This window comes from Hesperophylax consimilis, chromosome 7 (assembly GCF_061612785.1).
Source record: "Hesperophylax consimilis isolate HC1 chromosome 7, BYU_Hcon_1.0, whole genome shotgun sequence".
NCBI lineage: Eukaryota > Metazoa > Arthropoda > Insecta > Trichoptera > Limnephilidae > Hesperophylax > Hesperophylax consimilis.
Genome location: NC_142842.1, coordinates 25359087 through 25386218, shown reverse-complemented (window position 1 = coordinate 25386218; position 27132 = coordinate 25359087). Strand labels below are relative to the sequence as shown.

The 27132-nt window shown below is 33.2% G+C and overlaps 1 protein-coding gene across 2 annotated transcripts in view; it reads right to left on the bottom strand.

Annotated features, from left to right (window-relative positions):
• zfh2 (Zn finger homeodomain 2) overlaps window positions 1–27132 on the bottom strand; it is a 226414-nt gene that overhangs the window by 37050 nt on the left and 162232 nt on the right. The window contains exon 5 of one of the 2 annotated variants that reach the window (XM_089633337.1): window positions 4278–4336. The exons of the other annotated variant lie outside the window; for it this stretch is intronic. Within the exon in view, the coding sequence (XP_089489463.1) occupies window positions 4278–4336 (59 nt within the window). The remainder of the gene's footprint in view (window positions 1–4277; window positions 4337–27132) is intronic. 2 annotated transcript variants of the gene reach the window in all.

Sequence of the window (27132 nt, the reverse complement as noted above, 5' to 3'; positions counted from 1 at the left end):
TCAATTTTATGAAGAACATTAGTATCTACATGAGTGAAATACTGTGCCTGTCGCGCTGGAAAATCGTGTTTTGAGAGCAGGCGCTCATCCCAAGCAACCAATAAAGGCCTTTAATATTGAAATATCTGAAACGCGTAATGTCCCGACCTCCCGGATTGCCATAATTCCTCATCTCACCCCAAAGCCATTTTATTATCCTCATGCCTAAAAAACATTAAGGCTTCCCCCATTTTTTTCCTTCCTTGGTCCACTATCATTACTTATTCTACAACTCCGGCAATCTTCCTTGAATTGCGTGACGCGATTAAAAAATAGATTATAAGCTTTACGAGGGAAAATAAATTAAAGTTTAACATAAAAAAACTGTTTTGGTTCATTGACAGTATCTCATTCTATATGGCACCGGGATTTATCTATCCTAGGAAAACACATTAAAATAATACGAATCGATGTCATTATTGCAATGATTTATTAATCGATAAGAATAAATGTTATTACTGTAGATATGAATCTCAGTTTTACAAAGGAATAGAATAATTTAACCAAAATCCAAACAATATAAATCCAGTTCATTCTCATCACATTTATTTATTTAATTAGAATGAAAAGCTCAAGTGCCATTAACATAAATGAGAGTCGTTGACAGTCATAGTACAATATGGAAAGAAAGGAAAATTTGTAAGACTGTGTAAGATAATAAGAAAAAAAATATTAGGACAAATTTCTTGAGAGAATTTAATTTTATATTATACATAAGTGTAATTAAAGAATTCAGAAACGTACATATAAGACGCATTATATTTTGTTAGAGCTAGAGTAGGTACATATAAGTAGATACTTTATGTTTACGAGATATCTTAAAAATCTATTAAAAATTTAACTCTTCGGAAATTTTGTATCAAAAATATAAAAAAGTTCAAATTGGGAACCCACATACCTAAATTATATAGTACGTATAATATAAGTTTCTTTTGGCACTCTTGTGCAAATTTTTGTATTTTTATTTTCTTTATGGTTTATCAAGACAGACAAGACAGTGTTTGAATACAATCAAGTATTTTGCATAAAATTTTAATGCTTTGAAATATATCTTCTAGATTTGTTAAGCGCTTTTAAGTTCATATATTTAAAAAGAGAAGTTTAGCATTTAAAAGAAATATTATCAAATTTATTTTATAAAAAAATGTATGCCTTAATTATTAAAAAGTAAGAGATACTTACAATCTCCAAACATCTGAAAGAATAAAGTACAGCGAATTCGCAATCGATGTTCAATATAAATTCCATGTTTATTCAAAGCTTAAGAAATGTTATCTGCGCATTGCACAACAATGCATCCAGATATCCGAGTCGCGCACGGTCTTCCGCGTGCTGGGGGTTACTGCCTCCACTCTAATACTGCAGCCGGGTGGAGGGTGCACTTTTGCTTTATTGGGTCCGCCACCCCTGGGGTAATCGCTACCCCTTTGGTTGGATAAAAAAACGCATTAAAAAAACGCGTTACCGAGATATCCGTGAAAAAACGCATTTATTCCCCCTACCCGGCGGACGGAGACAATGCGGAAAGACGCATTGTTTCATATCGCAGAACGCATTGTTTGAATCAATATCATTGCAACACTGGCGAAATTGTCACATAATTTATTTTGGTATATGTTTTTAGGTTACAGGGCTTCGAAATAAACCTTTCGTATATTTTTTAAAACAAGCTTTTTCAGCACTAAATTCGACGCTCTTTTTACGATTTTTTTCTTAAGATTTGTAAATTTTGGAAAAACATGGCTTGTCTATTTCATAAACCTTTTTCGGACCTCAATGCTCTATAACTCACAACAGAAATGAGAATGCGAGCTAAAAATAGTTTCGGCTCGAAATGTATTGTTTGAGAGTGTTATTTTTTTCTTCTGAAAACTGATTTCAGTTACGTGTTGTCTGCCATTTGTTTCTTTTTTGATATTTACGCCTGCGATATTTGTAGTAATTTTGTTGTTGTGAACTATAGACAGATAATAATGCTTTCCATATCAACGTATGAAATCAATCACATGTGAAATTAATAATTAAATGAATAATAATAAAAACATGCATAAAATTTAAATAAAGCAACCCATTTAATTTACTTAACGTTACGCGAATCAAAGGGCGGCCACTAATTTCCAATGAAATTTTTAGTGCGTACCGAATTCTAAGTCAGAATAATAATAATTGCAAATTACGCCATAATTCTGTAGCAACTATTCGGGAATGTTTCGAGTCTGTATTTACATTAAATGTACAATGAAGCATAAAACTGGGCTAAACATTTAGTTCCACCTATCACGATATTATAAAAAAGGCCTTTTGTTCTTTAAATTCAAGGCAAGCTACGGAACCAACATTAATTATAATATCCGATTTTAAAATGCCTTTTAGCCTTCGGTTTTTCGTTGGGGTGGCAACTGGCAACATTGGGGTGGAAACACAAACAATAGACGAATAATGAATCAGCCATAGATACGGAACTGAATGTAAGTAGATGAAATAACGATGCTATTTGAAAGAAGCGAGCGATCAAAAGGAATTGAAATGGTTTTTGAATTGTTTCTGATTTATAGATTATAATAAATGACTGAAATTATTTAATGAACGGTTTTAATGGCTCAAAAATAGAGAAACTAGTTTTATTTAAAAATACTCTAATAATATTTTATGTTTTATTTAATAATAAAATAATTAACGAATGATTTATGGATATTTACGCAAAACTGATTTATCATGGTTTATACAAAAATAATATTTTCCTTAGTATATTATCACACAGCGTTTTTTGAAAATTAAGTTTTAAAAGCCACCTATTTTAAACCTATCGTAAAAATATAATTTTCTCTAAACCTATTTTAATCCATCCCACCCTAATATTTAAAAAAAATCGGTTAGATGGCATAAAGCAGTTGTGAAAATTTATCCTTAAATTTAATTTAAATTACGTACATAGGTAAAAAGGAAAAAAAAATTCTAAAACAACCAATAAATTTCTGTTTGTATTTTCTGAAACTAATGAATTATTTGAATAACTCTTTTGCAAGTAGTCAAAAGAATTACAAAAATGTTTTTGTCGTCAGGACCGTAAAACTTTCTTTAATTGCGAAAGGAAAATTAAGCGGCCTAAAATCGCAAGTAATTGGGGGTTAGCTGACTCAAAGCACTGAAAGAAAAAACAGGGTGGTTAGGGGAGGCATAAAAAACTGCTATGAATACTTGTATATATTACAGGACCAAAAAAAATCGAGTGGATACTGCATTAATTGTCATGCAAAATTAATGGTGGCCACCCTGTTGACGTAACAGAGGATGTTTTGATTGCTTTTTTTAATAAGGTTTTTTCTGCGTTTTTTTCTTAGCGCTAACGGGGGGTTGTTTTCGCTGTTTTTTTTCTTTAATGATCGAGTTTGTGGTGCGATTTAATTGTTAGCAACACCAGTTGTGATGCAAAGGGAGGAATACATTTTGGCAACGCTTAAACTGTGTGTAATTAGACATAAGCCACATTTGCATATGAATTGAGTTTTTTCAGTTGATTATTTTTGAAGTTTTTTGATTGCTAGGGGTGATTTCTTATCTACGTCACACGCTCTGCATGTGTAAACAATATTGAATGGAAATCATGGGGTGGTTTGCATAATTACAAAAAATGACGGGTGCAACTAATACATATTATGTAATTATTTTTTTAACTATTACCAACTCCCAACCAGTATGTGAACCCGAGAATATCTGTAACTTAAGAACGTTAAGTGTATAAGTAATTTATTTTGTTAAACATAACGATAAACAAAACAAATTCTTTGTTTTTTGTAAGGACCACAAATTAATCTATGGGGTATTTTACTATACTCAATAAACACTATTCATAGGAAAAGGTATTATTTTGGTTCCGAGTATATTATTCCTATGAATAGTGGCTAACCACATATCGAATAACTTAGCCGTGTTTTCTACCCATTGCAAATATTTATTTACTATAGTGAATAGTTATAGAGAGTATGGTGAAACACTAACCGGAAAAATATTAGGAAAGTCATCGTGAATTACGTTCTTTTGTTTATGGTATATTTTTATTATTTGGTTCTCTTTTTGATTGGTTAATTTTAAAGGTATTTGATTCGGTTTTTTAAATTAGTGGAATCTTCTTGTAGTCTAATTCTAGCAGGAATATTTCAGTGTTCGATTAGCAACTCAAAGAAAGCTCGATACAGACCGATATCTACATGATACTTTGTATTGAATGTGTCACTAACCTTTCGCGAATAATCTACGAAGATCTCGTGTGGATATTGGAGGGGTGTTGATTCGAACACTGAAATTAAGGGAAAAATCCAATTCAAAAAGATATTTGCTTAATTTTTTCAGTAAAAAAATGTTTTCCCTTTTGTGTAATAGGTAATTCTATACAAATAGGCACAACTAATTTCCTATTTTAAGCGATTTGTACATTTATAGAAGAAACCCTATCCATCTAACAATTTTATTGTAATTTCATTGTAGGTGGTTTCTAAAAGCAATTTTGAAGTCAGTAAACAAGCGTTACTGATACAGTTAAGATTTTAACGTTGCTTGTTTTTAATGGAACTCCGTATTGGTTCATGAACGTTAAAAAAAACCGAACATTAAAAACACAAGTAATAAAAAAGGAACTAAATGCTTTTCAATAAATATATATGTACAAGGTACGTGCGATAAAATTAAATACTTACGATTTATGGCTTCTGAAATCACATCGTTAACCGTTCATTTTATATTTTAACCCGTATATCTCAGGCACGAGGAAATAGTTGAGTTGTTTAACAAAAGTACACAAATCACTCCATGCATTCAAAGGGTTAATCGATTTGATATAATATGAATATTCAAAAAAATATATTTGTAAAACTGCTAACAATGCGGCTACGTTTTTTTTAATGTTGTACAAATAACGGCCTGCCAATAATGTCCACACATTTTTCTTTTATTTGCAATTTTCATTTTTGATATTCGATACAGCCAAAAAATTAATGTGCTGTCAATAAATCTAATAAATTTTATAATCCCTTACCACGCGCTTCTAAAAATCTGTGGAATGATTTCCATTGTGTGGACCATGGAAAACATGGGCTTCTCAAAGTTTAACATTTCCACCCTAAACTATTTGTATTAACATCTGTGGTAATAACTGAAAAAGTGAAAATCTGTACGCCATGGTTTCACGAAATTTACCCATTTCGACCTTGGAATTGTCAATGACAAATGTTTAATATTATGGTTATCTGAAACTTAGGTCAACTTACCATATTAAAAACGTAGGTTATACTTACTATTAGTGAAAATCTTTGATCATGTCACACTCTTTATTTTTAAAGTGTTATCGGTGTTAGTGGGGATGATAATGTAGTATTTATTTTAAAAGCTGCTCTATGAACTTTGTTTGAGAACCTTTCGATCAAACAGACATAGGGGGAGAAAATCACGACATGGCGGCATTATTAGTTCACTTTTTAAATTTTTAATTTATGGCAATACAAAATCGAATCCGCGTGCGCTCTCAATAACCTAAATGTCATTTTAAAAACTAATGGCTTCGTTATGCCGTAAAATCTATTGGCAATGCCATAAATATTGTAAATTAATACAGCCTATTTAATAGAATGATCGGGGCTAGCTTTCGTTGCCATATACGAGGTAGACATCTGGGACGTTCATTAAAATTTGTTCCAATTTAATATTTCTGTAATCCACAAAAATGTACACTTTCCGTGCCAAGTACCAATTCCATTCGAATAACCCCATAAAATCTTTGACAATCGCCGAAAATTTTATGATTTTTGTAATAATTAAGAATCAATTTTATGTAAACTTATACTTCTACTAATAATGCCGAAATGGCTTTTTACTTTAAAAAATCGGGTTTTCGAGTAACGCTTAAAAGTTGTATATTTCAAAAGCATTATTGCCTAATTGTGATTTTTAATAGGATGTTAACAAAAGAGGTAGACTCACGGAATTAATCTTATTTTTAAAATAGATGGTTTAACTCCACACAGGAGGCCCAGAGGAATATTATTTCTCTCAGGGCTTATATCATCTTAAAGGATGCTGTGAAGAGGGTATTTTTAAGGAAAGGAAGGAGAGGAAGTCCTGGTAAGGAAAAGAGTATGAGGGGTGGGTAGGAATCTGGGGGTCAGTGTGTCCATGACGAATGTGTAAATCCATTCATTCAACTGCGGTGCAAGGCGATGAGTCCAGATAGTCCGGCCGGTGAGATCAAAAGGCCTCACTCGATCGGCCCGTAACGCACTAGGTGGGCAAAAACATCAGCAGTCCAGACTTAGACAAAACTCACCCTTATGAACCCGAGCACTCCTGCTAAGTCACCAAACGTAGCGAACCACACGGTGTGGCGAACCGATGGCAGAGTTAGTGGTTATCCAATAAATGGTTCCCGGGGCAGCGGATCCCATACCCACCTTACATGAACTTTTTGTCAGTAATAGTTATACGTACAATAAAAATATAATTAATTAATTAATGTTTAAACAGTCAAACAAAACGTTAAAGTAAGTAAAACAGTCCTTCATGTTTGTGCACTAAGCCATCATTATTTCGTGTGATAATGAAAAATGCCACGTATCGCTCTTAGTAAAACTAGCGATAAACGAAAAACATTAAGTTTCTCGGTGTTTTCGGAAAAATTTCTCGATTCCCCGATACCCGTGGAACCAAGCATTATCATCAATAACAGCATAATTGAAAAAAGTTATGAATCGTGTCCAAACACGGTGACGTTGAGTTATCGGTCTCCGGGAGTGTAAAGAAATTCAGATGTCCGTATGAAGTATAAAGCATTAAGCATTAAGATCAGTGCAGCGCACACCTCCACCACCCGACCGGAGAGCATAATGAATGATTCCTCCACCCCTGGGGCACAATGGCCTGCCTAAAAGTCCTAGTCATAAGCGGGATAATATCCATTCATCCCCACGGAGCCATTCTTTTAATTTTTTCTCCCCTGACAAAAGATACAGTGTAAAAATATACATTTTTCTACCTTGAAATTCCCTACAAAAAGACCTCATCACAATGATTAAGGTGAAATTTAGGTCTGCTCCATTGTTTACATAAAACCGAAGCGAAATAATGGCCTTCTTTGGTTTTGACAGAGTATAAAGCGAACTTAAAATCAGTTTTAATGTGAAAAATAAGGTAAAATTGCATTGCTACAAGATTAAATTCGCATGTAGGTGTGTGGAGATTGTACTTTTAATCCGACTTCAAAAATATGTAATTAGGTAACTACTTCTGATCTGAGTGAAGCTTTTATGCGGAATAATTTAAACCAACTTGATCATACAAAGTAGGACGAATTCCAAATAAACATGCCTTTTAATGAGCAATGAATAAAGTAGGTACCTACCCTACGTACATAATAGTATTATCCAGTATTGAATTGAACTTGATGTGAAGAAACGCAGTACCTACGTACATTATACTTACCATATACACTTACCTATGTTTTTAGCATCGAATTATTTATTTATTACAGGTAGGTAAGTTTCCAAATACTCCGTTATCTCTTTTTTTATTATTATATGACCACCCCAGAGAGAATAGCTATTAGCACCGAAATCTGTCAGTGGGTCCTAGAATTTACATTTGCTCTTCGACACTGTCTAATATAAAGCTTCCCCTATTTTTTATAATTTGTAAGAATCCCTCCATTGTTTGAGAGAGTCAAAGGCGTCAGGTATTCTTTGTAAATTTCAGCGTTTTGTTTCACAAATCAACGTTCACGTGTTAGAATCGCAGAACACCTGAGCAACGTGTGTGGTATGACATAAAGGCAACATACAGGACTCAGTTTACAAACACTTACATTATATTTAGGCACTTCCGCAACTAAAAAGGATTGAATATCTAAATAAATATTATGTAAAATATCTCCAAGTTCTTCGGGATATTATTTGGTCACTGTTTATTTCTTCTTATCGTAACTGAATATTTGAAGTTTTAAATGAAACGCCATAATTTGATGTACATCGCTTTAATAAATAACAACACGCTAACCGGTTTCGGTCGAACGATGCTTTCATCAGGACATATATAAAAATGTTTTTAAATGTGAATACCCCAACTATCCGGAGCCAGTGGGACTATGGCACCCCTGATTGGGGTATGTTATAAGGCTGAATGAAAGCTTAGAGGAGGAGAGATGTAGAAGAGGAAGGTCTGGAAAAAACCTAACTGGTCAGATCTGATCCCAAAGCACGCCTAAAGCCTTTTCAATCAATTGAATTTCGGAGTTCGGAATTCCGAATTTATTATCTGAATTGTGGTCTTTCACCAAGACGTTACTGAAAATACACCGGTTTCGTCGTAATTCGCAAGATCGTGATGTAACCGGTAGGTATGTTGCCATACATTAAATTAATGCAGGTAAACTACATTGTATAATGTATACATTCCTAATTCGAAGTTACGTTTCCAAAAACATATCTTAATTTCAAATCAAACGTAGGTATAAAACACAACATTTCAGATCAATGAAATATGCTATCCCGTTCAATAACAAATGTCAATTAACAATTTCACATCAAGGAAAAAACACAAAAACCTTCACAACGCGAAATATTATGCATTAAATATATTACCTACAACGAACATCTTCAGCCGACCAGCTGCTGTTAAGGATTCAAAAATAATTACAGGATTTTCTTATGCCGTTATGCGTGAGATTCGTACGAGAGGAACACGTTACGATTTCTCTTAAACAGTTTCTGAAACAAGCCAATTTACGCGGACAATGGGAACAGGGTCCAGCGGCCCCTTTGCCCCGTCAGAAAAAGGGATTTCGGAATTTTTTCTTCTAAAACCAGGAGCGTAACAAATGATATAATGACCTTGCCTCACTACTAGCTGACCGCCCCTTTATATCGCAGACTCCAAAGGGTGGTTTAAATAGGAACCTACTATTGATACTAATTTAATGGTACGTTTACAGGGTGTATCAGCACTTACCTGAAAGACTTTAACCAACGATTCCATAGCACATCTGAAGTAATAAATTTAAATATCGCTGTTATGCTTTCATTTTTTGTCAATTAAAAACCTCAACAACAACAAACATCTATTACATGTCGCCATTGATTACACTGCTACACGGTCGCAACGTTACACATGATAAGCGCTTCGTCTTATAACGGTGCTACTAGAATGCGTGTCACGTGGTGCCCTAGGTTGTACCCAGTAGCGACGTATGATGAAAAAAAAGGTTTTATATTAATTGAAAAATATGTCACCGGCGGTAAATAGATGTATGTATACCTTTTTTAAACCAAATATGCCAGAGAACGGCGGGTTTAAGTCTTTCGGGTACATCCGAATACACCTTGTATGTATAGTTCTGTACCCATAAAGCAGGAAATTTGTTGTCATATTATGTTATATGTGGGGGTACTTCTCATTTAAAAGGATGATTGTAGCGTGATGATATTTGCAAACATTTTTCTAGATTTTTTAAGTCTACGTAACTATTTACAATTGGTAACGTTAATTTTCATGATGACCCACGGAAATTTTAAATGGCCGTTGTTGGTTGTCTGTAAGCTGTGGAGTCATGAAATTTGCTTTGGTGATTTGTTTTATTTTTATTTTTTACGCCTACGCAACTTTTTCCATTTTTATTTTTTCGTCTTTTTCATCAAGAGCTTTGAAATATTTGATTAAAAAGCTGTTTTAAATTTTTCCTATTTATATGAGAAACAATGGATGTTTAATCACGTGTACTCCAAGATAGTTGTTTTTTTTTGTTTCTGAAAAATATTTGTAAAAAAGGAGCACCACTATTACCAGCATAATAAATTGATCAAGGGAATATTGTATTTCTTAGTTGAATAACTAAGGTGCAGGCATTATTTATTAGAAGATTTGAGGTTTTCCTAACAAGTGAATATTAATGAAGGTCATTCAGGGTGGTCCATATGCAGGTCTTCACGTGTTAAAACGTTTTGTTATTTACTTTGTAAATATGTGAAGGTAATTAACTAAAATCACTAAAAAAACTATTCGTGTTTCACAGCGAAAGAATTTAAGGTTTCCGTAGTAAAAATATCAAATAACACACCGAAATCGTAAATAAATACCACGATCTTTGTGTATTTATGAAGATACCTGAGCAAAGGGTCGCGAAAACACCTACGATTTTTTTTATATAAAATAAATATTGAAAAATCGCCATTGGGGTAGGAACCCTAAACAAACAGGGCTGGGGTAAATATTCGCGTGAAGTATTTGTTCCCCTGTCCTGTGTTATTTATGGTAAGGGAGGTCAAACAACCCCCGAGCCTGAAACCTCTCCTTTACTAACCAGGGAATGTTTCTTGACCGTTGTGAGATAAGGGAAAGATATTCATAATTAATTCCGTTATGCGACTGCAAAAAATAAAAAAATATTTGTTGACTATGGGAACAAGCCTTTTGTGCAAATTAAATGGATGTTGCAAATATAAGTAGTTATGAAAACCGTTGAAATTGAGTACAGCATTATTAAAATCAACTTGAGCCAATAATGACAAGAATTTAAAGTCTATAAGTACTCTGAAATTAGAAATCAAATTATATAAACGTAGGTATCTTCTCGCATAGGATATAACATTATTTACAAAAAATCTACCCGTAAAAACATTTTTTTTACCATAATATATCTATTTTCAATTTTTGTCCAAGTTGCGTCATCCCTTTTCAATTTGAGAGGTTGGCATGGGTACCGCCGCCCCGGGAACTATTCATTGAATAGCAAAAACCTCTGCCATACGTCAACCCAAAAGGTTCGTTTGGTGACTTAGCAGGAGTGCCCGGGTTCATGAGGTGAGGATTGTCAGGGGGGATTGAAGACTGGTTGAGGGAGATATTTTTACCCCTCCAGCAGAAAACATCGCCTTGCACCGCAGTGGGAGGGATGAATTCAAACGTCCGTTACTCCTGAACATACTGACCTGAAGATTCTTACCCAACCCTAATAAATTTTTCTTTCCCAAATCTTCTTGTACTTAAAAAAGGCAATTTGAAAGATTATTTTGCTTTGACTGAGGATTGAACAGGGACTACAGTAAGCAGCGCTAAAAACTGCGCTGAATCGCGATTGGGTAGGACCGACATTTAATTCGTTTATTTACTGCTGTTATCTCATCCGATTTCAGAGAAATGCGTGATTGCCACCGAAAGTTGAAAGAATGGATTGTCATCGACAACGAGTTTGTCTGCCGAGTTTCAGATCAGAAAGTGGGTTAATTTCTACTTCCAAATTATGCACATTCATTAAAATTCCTACATGAATTAAAAAAGCATTTATATTGGTCCTAGGATACTAAACATGGGAATGGTACTGGTACTAAGTAGTTGAATGTTTATAATCTCTTCATTCGCAAATTTGTTAAGAACTATTTACCTGCCAATAAAAGCTCAATCGAAATGGGATCTTTACGTTCATTTTTGAGAAAGATGGAGAGGTTACAACAAATCTATCATCGAAATGCTTAAATGCAGGAAGTTTAAGCCTGTCTCAAGAACACCAAAATCGAAAAGAAATTCAAAATCATAATTGATTCTTCGAATGATTTACTTGAGTCGATATTTAAATAAGAAAACACTGCCCTCAATCGATTCCATCTTCGCAAATGCATTGTTGCACCGCATGCACAATGGAGGGCAACACTGTTGCAGAATTATCTTTCATAAAAATGGCCGCAAGTACCTACTTGCACAAGGTGGGACGTTTTTAATATCCTTCGTAACACGCGGCCGTTTTATACAACAGTTAAATATTACAATGCCCGTCTACATTCTGCGAGATTTACATTGTCGTAAAGTATGATTAAAAAAGTTCCACCTATATATGCTTTCAAAGTAATGATTGAGTAAAAAACTAAGTTTAATATAATCTTTGTTACTTGGGTTGTGCAGCCGTTTACAGAGATAACATCAAAAACTTGGTAGCATTGATATTTCAATACATTAAATACGGTATAAAAAAGGGTATTGCACATGTATACACACAAATACAAATTAATAATTGATCTTCGAGTTTTGCATTTTATTGTGAGATTTTAAGATGTTGGCATTTTTTTCTTGTGAATGCATAAGAAAAACGAATGCTGAAGTGTTCATTTCCAATATCGCGCGCTTTAAACTGGTCCATTATTTAATATTTCACGCCATGGCTTCCGGCGAGTCGTCAAAATGGCCGCGGCGGCAATTCCCGCCATAAATCCTTCGCGCGCAATTACTTATGACATACGGCATCATTACCTGCGATTTGACTGAGCTTTAAACATCAAACAACATAGGTATGTCGTGTAATGTCAAGTCTGCTCCAGGTGCGGGCTGCGAGCTTCGAGCTTTTGCCGAGCTTCGATCGTGATTGATAACTGTGACACATCGAGAAATGGCTAATCGACAATTCGCCATTCGCCCGACTCTGCGTTTGACAATCGTGCAATATTCATTGTTGGGTTATGCCTGTGGATGTTGTAGGAACAATGCCACGCAGGTACGAAATGTGTTTAACAAAGACAATGCAACGGCCAGGTAGAAGTGACGGGGGATCCGAAAATGCTTACACCATTATTTTATACAACTAACGTTCTTTAAATTTTTCTGTGTAATACGCACCTAATAAAAGTAATATTCTAATCAGAAAAAACGACACCTGCCTAATGATTTTACAAAATACATCAAAGCCATGACAAAATGTACCTATTTTATAATAGGTACATTCTCTGCTTTATAGCAAAGATCTCTCAGATATCTCACAGTGTCATTTTCATTATGACTCTGGAAACGTAAGTTCGTTAAGATTTTACTATTTTTATTAATTCAATAAGAGCAAAAGCTTTCGATAAAGGTGATCAAGCGAAGGCATAATCCGCATATTTCAGGTTTTACAAAAAACGTAATTCTATTTTATTGGGTAGGTAATACTTATGAGGCGGAGATATCGCAAATATTAATATGATATTACGCAAGAATATATCTACTTATTCATAATACACGTTTCTAAAACTAGTGACGAAGGCCACCAAATATGATAAGAAAACAGAAAACTTTTTCTTATCTTAGGTAGTTAAATAATAATAGTGTTTGGAGGGTTTTGGGTCAACCTGTACATTTATTGTTTATTATACCGACTTCCTATCGTCTTTGGAGATTTGACACGGTCGTCCCATAGGAACCGCTATTCAAGCAGCAACAATATATCGGTAATGGCGGACTGAATTCACTACAATAGGTGAAATAATTACTGCCGAAACAAGAACCTGAAAAAGAACTATTCCCTCTTAACAATGCCAGAAAAAACATGGAAGCTGGCGGCTTCCCTATGAGGATTACATTTTTTTTGAAAAAATCAGCATATAACTAGCAAAAATGAATAGCAAATCTACACAACTTAGTAGAAATATCGTTGCATTTGTATAACTTGTTTTGTAGAGTGGCCTTGTGAAAACACTTTTTTGATTAGGTGTTGTGAATATTTTTGCGTGAATCCTTTATGTTAAAATATCTAACTGTAAATAAAGCTCTCATTTTCAAGGAAGCATGATTTCAAACATAAAAATAGTTGACACACTTATTTTTTCTAAATGGTAATATAAAGTACTGTGGTTAATTCCGGATAGAAATATAACATGAACAGATTCTTCAATACACATTCCACACTAGATTTTATTCAAATTAAATAACACATAATTATAGTTACAAATTGTAATTAAATAATATTATATCTTAAATACGCATACTAGATACATTGTTCAGTAGAGTATCATATCCAAAGATCACATATCGTTGTATTGAATTCCTGTAAGAGCGCGTTTGGTTTTAGATTATTCAGATTATATTCAAATTAATTAAATTAAATGATATGGATCAACCAATCAATCAAAATTAGAGCGAATGAAACCAATGCATAAAAAAGTAGACATCATTTGCTCGGCTTCGGAAAGTGTTCAGAATGAAATCTTAACACATAGATACTCGTACATCTAACAATAATAGGGATGAATTTTATTGTAATGATCTCGTTATAATACGCTGAAGCATAAAAAGTGTATACATTAATCTTTGATCGTGAAAGAAATTCAAAGCATTCGAATAATCTTCTTCATAAATTTGTTATGTTTTAAAAAACCACTTTCAGTAGATTGTATCTCCGTATATAGGTACATACCATACTATATTATTGCAATTCACATTCCTTCAGCGACTTCACACAATTTCATTCCGACAATAGTCACGGATATTTTCATCGCTTTAAACAATTTAGATCTTATCAAAGGCACAGGCAAAACACACTCTCGAGTAAAAAGATAACAAATATCACCGAGTTCTTTAAATGATGTTGTGCAGTACATGTGTCCGTTTTTATGAGGTGTGGTAACTCGGATTGTTGTCATTTGGACAAGATTTATCTCTCGATACAAATCTAGCAGTGTCAATCAATGCGGACGTCCCATGGTCAATATCGAAGAATAGAATTTTACACTCCATCTTTTGATTCACACAGGTCGGAGAAGAAAACAAATTTTTAAATTAATTCGTTCACTCGGTAGAAAACGAATAGTAATTTGTCAGCATCTGTGATGTTTTTCTTTTGAAGAAGATTTCATTTGCAATCGATTTTTAACTGTGTATAATATGGCTATCTACATAAAATAGTGTAAACAATTGTTTTAACATATAGTGAAGTTGCGTAGTTACTATTTTTTTTGAGGCAAGGAATATAAATATAAAAGTCGGGACTTCACTCCTCTCAACATTCCACAATTAATCGCCTTAGTAAGACGACTCAGTTGTAAAAAAAGAAAAAAAATATCGATAGAAAGATGTATAAATGCTGATGAAGCAAGAAATTTGTGCCAGTACAGATTTATAAAGCATCGAACACCCACCTCAATCTCTCCAAAGTAATGTCAGTACATTCAGATAATATAATAAATGTGTTTTACATTTTTCACACATGATAAACAACAGTTAAAGTATCTTAAGGCGATGCACTACGTCGTGTAATATTTTAAATTGAGCCACTATCAATAACAACCCTTACGTATATGGCGATAAGGTTTAAATTCCCGCTTAACACAATCCGCCTGTTTTGATTTATGCAAGAAAAAAATATGGCCAAAAAGTGCCTTTTACTTTATTTTGTGGATGTTCAGGCATAAATATTTATTTTTTTCCGATCATTTTATAAATATGTAACTTAATTTTCCAAATTATAAAATAAAATCATAACCGAAAATGGGTTCGTAAGTAGGAGATTTTGAACTTTAAAGCAGTTTTCATAGGCCTATACATTCTTTTTTTCTAGGCTTATAAAAATACTTATATAAAAAATACTCGATTATTTCAAAGGTCAAGATGTATTCTACCGGCAGTATTTAATTGAAGCATCTGAAACATTTCCAGGCGACCAAATTTTCAAACCAAAAACACATGATTTTGCATTACTACATATGACATCGCCTCAAATAGTTGTGTAAAATTTAACTAACGTTTATTCGTAAGAGGAATATATTTAAGTAGACGATTGCAATAGGGAAAATATATTTTTTCTGAGGACCTTCTAAAAGCGTGGATCACGGTGTAAGGTAACAGAATACATATCATTTTAAAATTTTGGATTGGATATCAAACGAAGAAAAACTTTTTAGTTACGCCTGCCGTAGTAATTAGTATTTTATTCAATAACTACATAATCATAATTTTTCAATGGTATACGGTTTCTAGTTGGTGTATTGTTATAAATTTGTTTCATTCGCATTTCATCGTCCATCCTTGCCGAAGATGCTCTTCCCTCCCGCATTATTTTATCATTCAATAATATCTGATGGCAGTGTCTCAGATCGATGAAGATTTGAGATAATACCCGGTCCACGGGGGAATCTGGATATGAAATCAAAACTTTATCCGGACCTATAATATATTTGCTCTAAGCTCCCAAACTTTGGGATACGAAATAATAACTCTTTGGAATTTATTTTGAATTCTTGCTGCAGTGATATTTTTGAATTGAGCTTTCCAGATCATAAAAGCTCAACATCGGCGTAGTTAAATAGACTACCAACAACGCATATAAAAAAATAAACTTATATATGTTTGATTGGCAAGCATTTTAAAATCATTCAAAATTTATTATGGAAATGTGTATTAAGGTACAGCATGACGAGTATAAGGAAGTGCTATTGGAATTTTAGAATATTAACTTTGCAAAAATCAGTTTTCTGAAATAGAAAAAATTCTCGATCGATGAGTTTTCGTGTCATAAATTTACATGATCTATCAAAGCAAAGATTATTAAACAGCAATGTCCTTTCCATAACGACCTGTGGAACTATGCAATATCTAGAAAACTATCATAAAACAAAAACGCCAAATTGATATATTAAAATTGATGGTACGTAGAAAAATACTGACAAATATTGCTATTTTATTAAAAAATCTCTTCTAATTTTACGTAATCCGATTAATAGAGGGACTGCAGAACCTTAATAAATGAATTGATAAGTTTCCAATTATTTTACAAGCAATAATTATTCGCCTGAAACACTCATCCACTTTGAAAAATCTCCTGATAAAAGATACATGACGCCAACAAAAAAATGTAACAAGCAGTAATTGTTGAATGAAACACTAGTATATATTGAATTATTTCGCGGATAAGAGATAAGCCGCCATAGCTCAGTGGTCAGAGCTGTCGTCCGGAAATCGAAGGGACACGGGTTCGAGTCCCGTTGGCGTCATGTATCTTTTATCGGGAGATTTTTCAATGTGGATGAGTGTTTCAGGCGAATAATTATTGCTTGTAAAATAATTGTTACCCTTTGTGCTATGCATAAAAAAATCTTGTCTTAAACATTAGTTTACCAAAAAAAAAGTTTCCAGATAAACTTTCAGTTAAATACCAGTGTATTGTCACGATGATAAAAAAACCTCACATGTTTTTCATTTCGTCATTACATATTATTACGAATTTACTAAAATATTATCCTGAAACGGCATGGAATCCTGTTTTTATCGGGTTAGCAATTCAATAATTTTAAGATATTCTTAATAAATCAGCAATACTATTTTTCTCCGTGTGGTCGGAAAAGATTGCTAAAAACAGTGTTTAAATTAAAAACATTTGAATTACCCCAAATAACAAAAAAATGTTCAGGCCGAAAGCTTGATTATCTTGAAATATTGTAACTTTATTATTTTTAGTTATCTGTATAAAGAACAGTTTTTATTTGAAGTTAGAGAACCACAGAGCCCAAACATGATCTGATATGCTCCGTTTTAGGTCGTTGGCAGAACAATATGCTCTCTGATAGGATCATGTTTTCCAATTGAAGACCGCTTAGTATCACAATAGAGTGGAATCAAAATCTCATCCATCAGGAATTATTTCAATCCATATCAAGCATTACGCTTATTAAATTAAACTTATTTGAATAACGTTGGACACTTTGAATTGTATTCAGAACGCTGGGATAATTTTGAGTCACAGATGAAGAGAGTACTCAGAACTCAATATATAGGTACATTTGTTTTTGGAGATCAAAAAGTATACCGATTCGATAATATTTTTTTGTATAAACATAAAACTACTACTCAATATAAATTATGTTTCAAGTGGTGGCATCTAGATAGAAGACTTCTTTTAACAATCCAATGAATTTAAATATTGAATAACTGAAATAAATAAATTAACTACAAAATATTTACGATTACAGATGAGAGTTTACGGCTTGAAATGGTTTATCACATCAAATAGGACTGGAAAAGAAGAAAAAGACATCAAAAATTCTAATTGAATTCGGGACCGTAATTTTTATCCCATGAACTCGATTTTGCTTTAAATTTAAGTATCATTTTCAAAATTGTCACTGATAAGAACTGTGAAGTATTCAGAAAAGCGCTTAAGTACCTATTTAGTACTATAATATTCTATGAGATAATTATCAAAACCAAAATTTCCACTGAAATCCAAAGATTTGTAAGTAAGTACCTATTTAAATACCTACCTACTCAATTATAAACCGTAATTATTTTGCAACATATTTCGTATTTTTTATAAATGCGGGATAAAAAAATATTGTATCGAACATGGCCACATGTTAAACCGGAACAAGAACGTAATTTACCGGCAGATGAAATGTCAAATGGTCGAATTAAAACAGTACTATGCTACGCTGAGTTAATTAATTTCTATCCTTGTGTATTCCAAGGTCTACGCCTCTATAACCTTGTACAAAGGTGCATAGGGCTGATTGATGCAAAGGGCCTAGGAGAAAATTAGGTGTAAATTAATCTAATTACAGCGGTTTAATGAGAGTTGTTGCGTGATTACTTCTCGGCAGCGATCCGAGACTAGCGGCGGTAATTTTGCATCAGAGTCACGACCCGAGAGACTGACGGACCGCATTCAAATAATCAAACTGTTAACATTCTTATTAGCGAATTAGAAAATTACAGGAAATCGCTCGTTGGAACAGATTAAGTATTTTAACGTTATAGGTATTTAAATACGCGAACTAAAGATTTTATTAAATTCCATTGGTGTATACCTTACAATATATTTTATGTCATTTGGCAGAAGCGTAATTAAATGCGGTTTTTAAATGGAGAAAAGAAAATATAACTTATTATTTGACGGAATACAAACGATTATATATATTTTTTTTTCATTTTATGAGCTAATCATTAGCGTTGGGTATCTAGTGAAATTTGGAACATTATAAAGTTGAACATCAACATATTATAATGATTTCTGTCGAATTATTGTAATTATTATTAATTTCACGAGAAAATATATTGTGTGCTATGGTCAATTGATGTACTTATGGCTTCTTGTACAGGACTAACAGATTCTTTATTAGTGACCAGCTACTCTCTAAATCTCGAGAAAGTCCAACTATTTAATTTGGGTGGAAGCCCCAAAATACACGATAAACCTTCTGTTAAAAAGAGAGCGGTCCATCTAATTGACAATCCGTTGTTAACAGACCGATTTTCATCTCAAATGCACGGACGCAATGTAGGACTTCTTGAGAAGTGTCGTTTCTCCGACGCGTCTTCGTGTAAGGCGGCTCGAATTTGGAGCGAGTTACCGCTATCTGTTTTCTTCCTTCTTATAGGCCTTTCCAGGCCTTATCAAGACTAAAAAAATTACATCCCTTCATATATCCCCTACTTTAACCTGCCTCACAACGCGGGTGGCGATGTAGTTCTCCTGTCTTTACACCGTTCAATATTTAAAAAAAATATGAAGTAGGCTCCCTGTCCTATTAACGGTCTCATTCTTAATTCTTGAGTATTATCGATAAAAACAAGAAAAATTTGACTAAAGTATTTCGTAAAGTATTTATTATTATTTCGTACAGGTTCCTATACAATATTCTATGCAGTACACGAGACCATTAAAATTGAGCCTAAGGCAAGTTCAACGATCCTGTGTTACATGGAATCATAAATCTGCTTGAATATTATCTTCGGAAGGAACACAATTATATAGGCTTCAACGCTGTCTCTGTTATCTGGCAGAATTGCCATAAAAAAAACAACAAACAACGTTTCGCTTTGTTTCGCTAATTATTCATTACAAGTTCTCCAACACCGAAAACCTGAAATACTAAGAGACAGTCGTTAAATAATTTATGTAACGGCTTTGATTATGTGCACGTGTTGTGTTGATACATTTTTAATACGAACATAAATCAGAATATATCTTTACGACATTTAGATTTTATAAGCAAATCTTTAATCAGATTGGATTATTCAAATCACCACCTCTGAGATATAAAACTTCGCTCCATCACTTCTCGAGTAAAAGCACAAGATCGAGGGTGATTTGAAACTCGATGATCTGAGATGAGGATTCAGTAGAGATTGTGGGTTAGGGTTTGTGATGTATGGGTGGGTGTGATGGTGTAGGTCGGTTCTAGCCCGGAGCGAGAACAATCTAGAAGGCGTGCAGAAAGAGAGGGGACTTAAAGATGGAACAAACCGCCTTAAGGACAAGGGGAACGAACAGCCGAGAGGTGTGATATTCAGTGGCGGACGAACAAACCGGAAACTAGTTCTGAAAATTTTTAACAAAATATATAAATAATAATTTTTAATAAAATAATTAAAAATTTTAATAAAATAAATTCAGTTAACGTAAAGAGAATATCATATTATTTATGTTGATAAGTATGTACCTATGTGCTTTGCAGGGTTGGTTAATAAAAATTACATGGATTTATGAAATTTCTGTTCAAATCCAAAATCAATATGTCTCCATGAATAATTTAGAACAGCTTAAAAATGTAATGTTTATTAAAAAAAGTAATCTTCGTTTGCATATTTTAGTGATAGGTCGTTTCCCAGTAAAAAATTACAAATCAAATAGCGATGATAATGGTTTTAGCCATGTTTGTTGGTCTGTTTAATTATCTCGATACTTCACCACTATGCTCTTCCTCACATGTTTCCCATTCCAATTGCCACTTCCTCTTCCAACCGCATTCCTTAAATGTGGGATACCTTGTATTCCTGACTCCGGGAAGTTGGGATATTGGTGCGGTAAAACAAATTGATGGTTGTGTCACAGGATGCTATACTCTCAAAGCAATATTTGGAAGTTGTCTCCATCACCATATCGCTTGCCATACAATACCATACAGATATTGCACACGAGACAGATCATATTTTATACGTATGTGCGTGGCTTAGATGATGTGCCATGATATGAGACCCGAACGATATTGGAAGTGATGCTACGGCAGAAAAGGATGTTAGGTGAAGTTGATGGTAGCAAAACCATGAAATTCCAGCGATAGATAAAAAATATATTACGACAGTGCGCCGTCCCTGGCGATTGTCTTAGGGCTGGTAGGAGAAAGAGCTGCGAGAAAAAGCCGAAGAAAAAGGATGGTAACAGAGTTGAGAGGTATAGGTATAGAGGCACGGTGGTAGAGAGGTAAAGGCAGAGGTAGATAGCGGGCACCAAGTAGGGTCACCGGCGTGACGCCCGGGTCAACCATTTTACACCTCCGGGCTGTGAACTTCAAATTATTATGGACGCTAAAATAATCGCAAACAACGAAGAAAGATTGTGCGGTGGTACTACCAAGTCTGAGATAATGGGACATAGAGATTCTGTATTAGCTGATCTGTTGTGGGGAGATGTTGCTGTTAAAACGGATGGAGGCATATCAACAAACGACCGAGCTAATTCTTATGTCTGGACTGAATAAGAAACCGATATAAATAAGCCGTCACTAGAACTAAAGAGTTTTAGTCCAAAGCACGAGAAAAGGTTGATTATACCTACACATTACTTTAGTGGCATAATTCCAATATGATCTGGATTAAATATGGAAGTGGGATAGGTTCTCCATTTAGTATATATTTAATATATATTAAGAAATGTGCCAAGAAAACGGTTTAGCGAGAAAATCATTGTGTCTATAGTTTATTATTGATCTAATAAGACAAATGAGGTATTGGGTTAGGTGAAGTTAGGTTTTCTATCAATTGCTTGATGAATGCGAATCTGATGATCTGTCATTGCTTTTGATATTCAAGAATGAAAAATGAGTATTCTTCCGAAAAATCCGCTTTCTGCAATGCACGAAGCTAATTTTGGAGGGTTGTTTTGTGTTTCTACAGGAACTTCAAACAATTACCAAGTGGTATGAATTAATTAAGATTTAGAATAGAACTGTTGGCTGAATATCTTACCTTATGTAAGGAGATATAAAATACACGAATTTAAAAAGAGAATTCTATTGTTTTACGTACGTGACTAGCGGAAAGCAATGACATCTTATATAAAATAAAATACTTGAGTTCATCTCCCTAAGATTTCGGGTTTTTTTTTGGTAATTTTAAGTCAAGCTATAAAATATACGCAATAATTGATTGGAGATAATTTCAAGATCAAAGTACTTCCACACCATGTCGTCTCAATGATTAAGTTAGAGAGGGAATTGAAAAATATAAGTTTTGTATCTTTAGTAAGTACTAGCTAAATAAAGCCGTGAAAAATCACGGAATATTTTGTTAGGAATATTAAGTAATTATCTGGTAAAAATATAAAAATATTTTAGGTATTTACTCCATTTATGAACTAAAGAAATCTGGTAAAACACATAATATTAATATTTTTTAGTATTTTTAATACGATCTTCAGAAGTTCCTACAGAAGGAACTTCTAAAATACAACGACAATATTAATGCAAGTGCAACCATTCTTTTGCTGCATTAAATCTCTAATCTATTTTTAACGCGCTTAAAAATTGCAATTTAAAACTTAAACATATGAAATAACATCTGAAACGATAAACCGTCATAAATAATTAGTAGGTTAATTTACTAAGTATCTACTTCCTACTAATTTGCAAAGCGATACTAAATGTGTCCATAGTAACATTACCACCGAGAGTGGCAATAAAACAACGTGTTCCGAAGACATTGAACATAATGTATAAGTTGTAAGATAGTTTGAGAAGCCATGGATAGTACCTATCACAGATCGTGACGAGGTGAAGTACTATTATCAAGTTGGTTTGCGCTTTTGAGGTGCTTTCTTTTTGTTAAATATTTCGCTAGTTAGTTTCCTACTTCTTCCATAACAATATTAACGAAGACCCTCGGCGTCAATCCTTTGTTAGCAGGGGTTTCCAATTCGCAACCGATCCATAAATTTTGTTTGATAAACTTTAAAAATAAGTACATATTACGTTATAGGTTTTTTAGCCTGTAGAACGCGATATAAAGCACAGTAAAAAACATCGATTTTTTAATTCCAGCTTTAAACACTGGAGTACCGCAAGGGCCTATCTTAGAATCACTCTTAATAATAATTATAATCAGATAATTACCAAAAATAACACCCTTACTAAAAAAACGTATTTGTGCAAGTAATGTACAACCCTAAATAATCAGTTGTGTAAAATTTAAAAAAAAATTATTAGTAAGGCCTAAATTTAAAATAGATACTTACCCTAATCTAATGACTCAATTTTCTTAACCTAACCTAACTGTTGGGCTATATGCCACCTTATTATTTGTTACAGATTTCCAATGATTTTCGTAAACTCGAAAATTTTGTATCATAAAAAATTAAGCCCAACCCCACCAAATTTCGCAAACTTAAAAAATCATTTTCGTTCTCAAGACAAAGTGCGATCTGTTTACTATTTATTATTTACTAGTCATATTATTTTCTAAGTCTTTATGACCGTACAATTTTTTTAAAGACGGTATTCTTAAAAAAAGTTGATCATTTAATATTTTATGGTCATACGTTTGCCATTATTGTGAAAGCCCCCGAAGCGAAGTCACGACGAACGCGATTTTATGACTCGCGAAAAGTAGACTGTAAACCTAGCTATCCAAATATTTTTATATCGAATAAGTAGGTACTTCTGGTATCAAGCAGATAAGTTGTTAAATATGAAAAAATAGGAAAATATACCATTATGCTCGTAAAATATTTTGTATCTATTTACATAGAGTCACGTGGGGTAACCGTACACAATTTTAAAGGTAACGATTTTCGTATTAAAAGGATATTCCTGGATGTTTTATACCAATTACGTGTTTAATATTATAAATGACTAGCAGTTAAAAACCCGCTCCGCGGGTTTTTGCTGCTAGGCCCTGCGGGCGGCACTTGCTTGGGCTGCGCCCAGTTTAAGTGATATTAACAACAGTTACATTTAATAGATAGATATTAGGTCATTCACAGAGAGAGGGTGAGTATATATTGTTAAAACACGGAACAGGAAGGAGTTAATGAATAATAACATGCTCAATTTAGGCATAATAAGAATGACAGTTGTTTGAATAAATGAAATTTTACGTATTTGTGATGGATTATTTCAAATGAAACACTATTATTGACTACATGTCTACAACTGATATTAACTGTTATGGTACCTAATATAATTTACTCATAGGAGACTTGCAGTGCTTAAATATGTGTTACAACCGTCAATGTCTATAAGTTGAATCAATATCGTATAGTTTGTCACAACAATTAAAGATAGTTACAACAAAGTTGACTGAAATAATACATTATTACATATTGATTAATTGTACCCGTGTTTATGGATAAAAGGAGGGTAATTGTGCAATGTGATTAGCAGTCGGTTTAATTAAAAGGTGTGAATTTTACTCCAACTGGTGGTAATTCTTTTCCTAAAACTGTTACTGTATCTAATAAAGTTTAAAGTTAGATTATATATACACCTTCATCAGGAGAGTAAAGATCTATATATAAAGGTAGATTATTACAATATAGCGCCCCTGAGGTGATATCTCACAAAAGCGGCGCCATGAAAATTGTCCAATTAATAAATAAATATAATGTTTACATTTTATTATGTACGTATGCATTGATATACAATGGAAATAGATAAAATAATGTTATCCGATTAAACTTTATTTTATTAAAAAACAAATAACTTTTTTAACTTCACTTTATTATATACAACCAATACATGTTTCATGAACGAAGTATACACCGAAGTCAAAAATTAAATATAGATTACAATTGGAAAAAAGAAGTGGAAGGAGGGGGGAGGGGTAAGAGTAGGCTGGGTTTATAAGAATTAGGAATTACAATATGAAAGACCAGTTAAGTGGGAAAATATTTAAAAGAGAGTTTATAAAAAAAAATTCTTGTTAATTACATCTACTTTTATAAACATGTTCTCTTATTTCTAAAATTTGGAAATTATTTATTTGTGATGCTTTATATCCTGTGTGAAGTATTTTAAGACCTGAAATTTTTTTTTGCTTATAACCATAAAACAATATATTCATAAGACAAATAACATTTAATAACGGTTATTCTAATAAATTGATAGTTGAAATACTAAATAAAATAATTAAACATATTATCTTCAAACGGTATTTTTACCCTAGTTCTTAAGATATAAATAAACAATGGCGTAGAATTCTGTTTGTGGATAACGACACTTCTAAAATTATATATGTATATAAACATTCCTGGTACTATTCAACCGGCGTTTTACACTAATAACAGAATGAATAAATATATTCTTAATAATATAGATTGCGAAAATCAAACAAAAAAATCAGGAGTTTATAAACTCAATTGGGCTGGATTGTAATTTATTTTACAAAGGTAGAACCAATAGAAACTTTGAAGTCAGAACTAAAAAACATCTCAGGGTTCTAAATGGAAATAGTGAATATGAGTTTGCAAATCATCTTTTGAATCACACTTTCGATAAAAATTCAGGTCTTAAAATACTTCACTCAGGATTAAAGCATCGCAAATAAATAATTTAGAAATTTTAGAAATTAGAAAACATGTCAATATAAAATCAGATGTAATTAATAAGCAAAAAAAAATTATAAATAATAATGAAAAATGCCATTGCAAAGTAGAACTAAACTTCCAGAAGAAATCTTATTATTAAACACTTGATGTTCAAGTAATTTTGCATATTTAAATATACGCGCCAGTCATTTGATTCGTTTCTTCACCGCCAGAGGGGCGCTCTGTCGGCCACCTAGCCGCGATGCGTATTCGGGTATCGGCCATATTGAATTAACGCTTGCTTTTTTCGTCAAACGTCAAACGTAATCACGTAATTGTGGATAATTTTCACTGTAATGTAATTAATCCAATGGATTATGAACTTTCTAAGACATATTTTCTTCGATATTATCCAAAAATTGTATAAGCAGAAACGATATTTTTTAAGAAATATCGTATTACATGTGGCGATTCTATTTCAGTATGAAATGGTGTCTTAATCTTTAAAGTCTTATTTAAACACAATTTGAATTTGACCAATCACAGGGCCTACACCGTCCAGACGCTGGAGTAATAATATTATCAGATAATTTACGTATCTCAAAATATCTACTTCAACTATTAACTTCAAATACGCTTCATAAATAAATAAAAGATATATAAAATAGTTGAAAAGCATGTCGGTTGCGTTCACTTGACACATAACCGAGGGAAGCTTACGCATATTGCTTTCAATCTGCTCTCGGGTGGAAAATGACCCATTAGAATACTTTCTTACATACTTATAAGCGCGGAATATTTCACTGTAAAAATTAAACAGGGTATGTAGTATTTACCTACCTACGTACATAAATGCTTAAAATCGTTTTTTTGTAAGTGTACGCAATCACCCAAACCTCCAGTACGACCTGCTTCAAGGCGACCCAAAGTGCTACATAATTGAGGAATAAACTCTTACCACGGTTACCCCACGTGACTATTTTAGAATTATTTTGGACTGAGTTGTAAATTGAGAAAAATAAACAACCTTACAAAATAAATAACACATCCAAACGGCCAACCATTTACAGTAAAAATATTTCATTAATGGTAAAAAAAAAACTATAATATTTTGGTACAATAAATTGACATGGTCCGTAAATAATAAAATTGTTTGAATATCTTCCACACCGAAGTTTGACGTAATAATATATTATGCAAATAAGGGTTTCGCGTCGTTTAGTGGTGTTTTATGGTACGGAAATCCGTGTCAAGGTGACTTAAGCCTTGGGTAATCGCACACCCCTTTCTAAGGTTTCATCTCACGTTTAAATGTAATTATAGTGTCTGCCAAATGAACTTTCGAACCACACGGTACTTAAAGATATCCACACGTAATGTCATTACTGAACATGTAACTTGAATCGTTGCATAATACCCACCGCGTTCTGATTTATACAGCAAGAGTGGCTTGGTACTACCCGGCTTCGCCCGAATTCACAGTTTCAACACGTCTTTATTCGGAAAATATGGAAAAATATATTTTTATTTTTTAGATTCTCAATTTCATGGATCTAGAGCGTAATTTTTACGAACTGTACGGCTAATGCTGTAAATTAATATGGATTGATAAATGCTATCAGAATATAGATAGATAAATACAAAAATAATATAGATGGATAAATACAGACAGAAACACTTGCCTGACGCCCGCAACTAAAATTGTATAAATATAGGCAATTTCATGACTCTAGAGCGTATTTTTATCATGATCTTATGTTGGGAATGATGTTGCGAGGTGACAAACGATAGATAAATACAAACAGAAT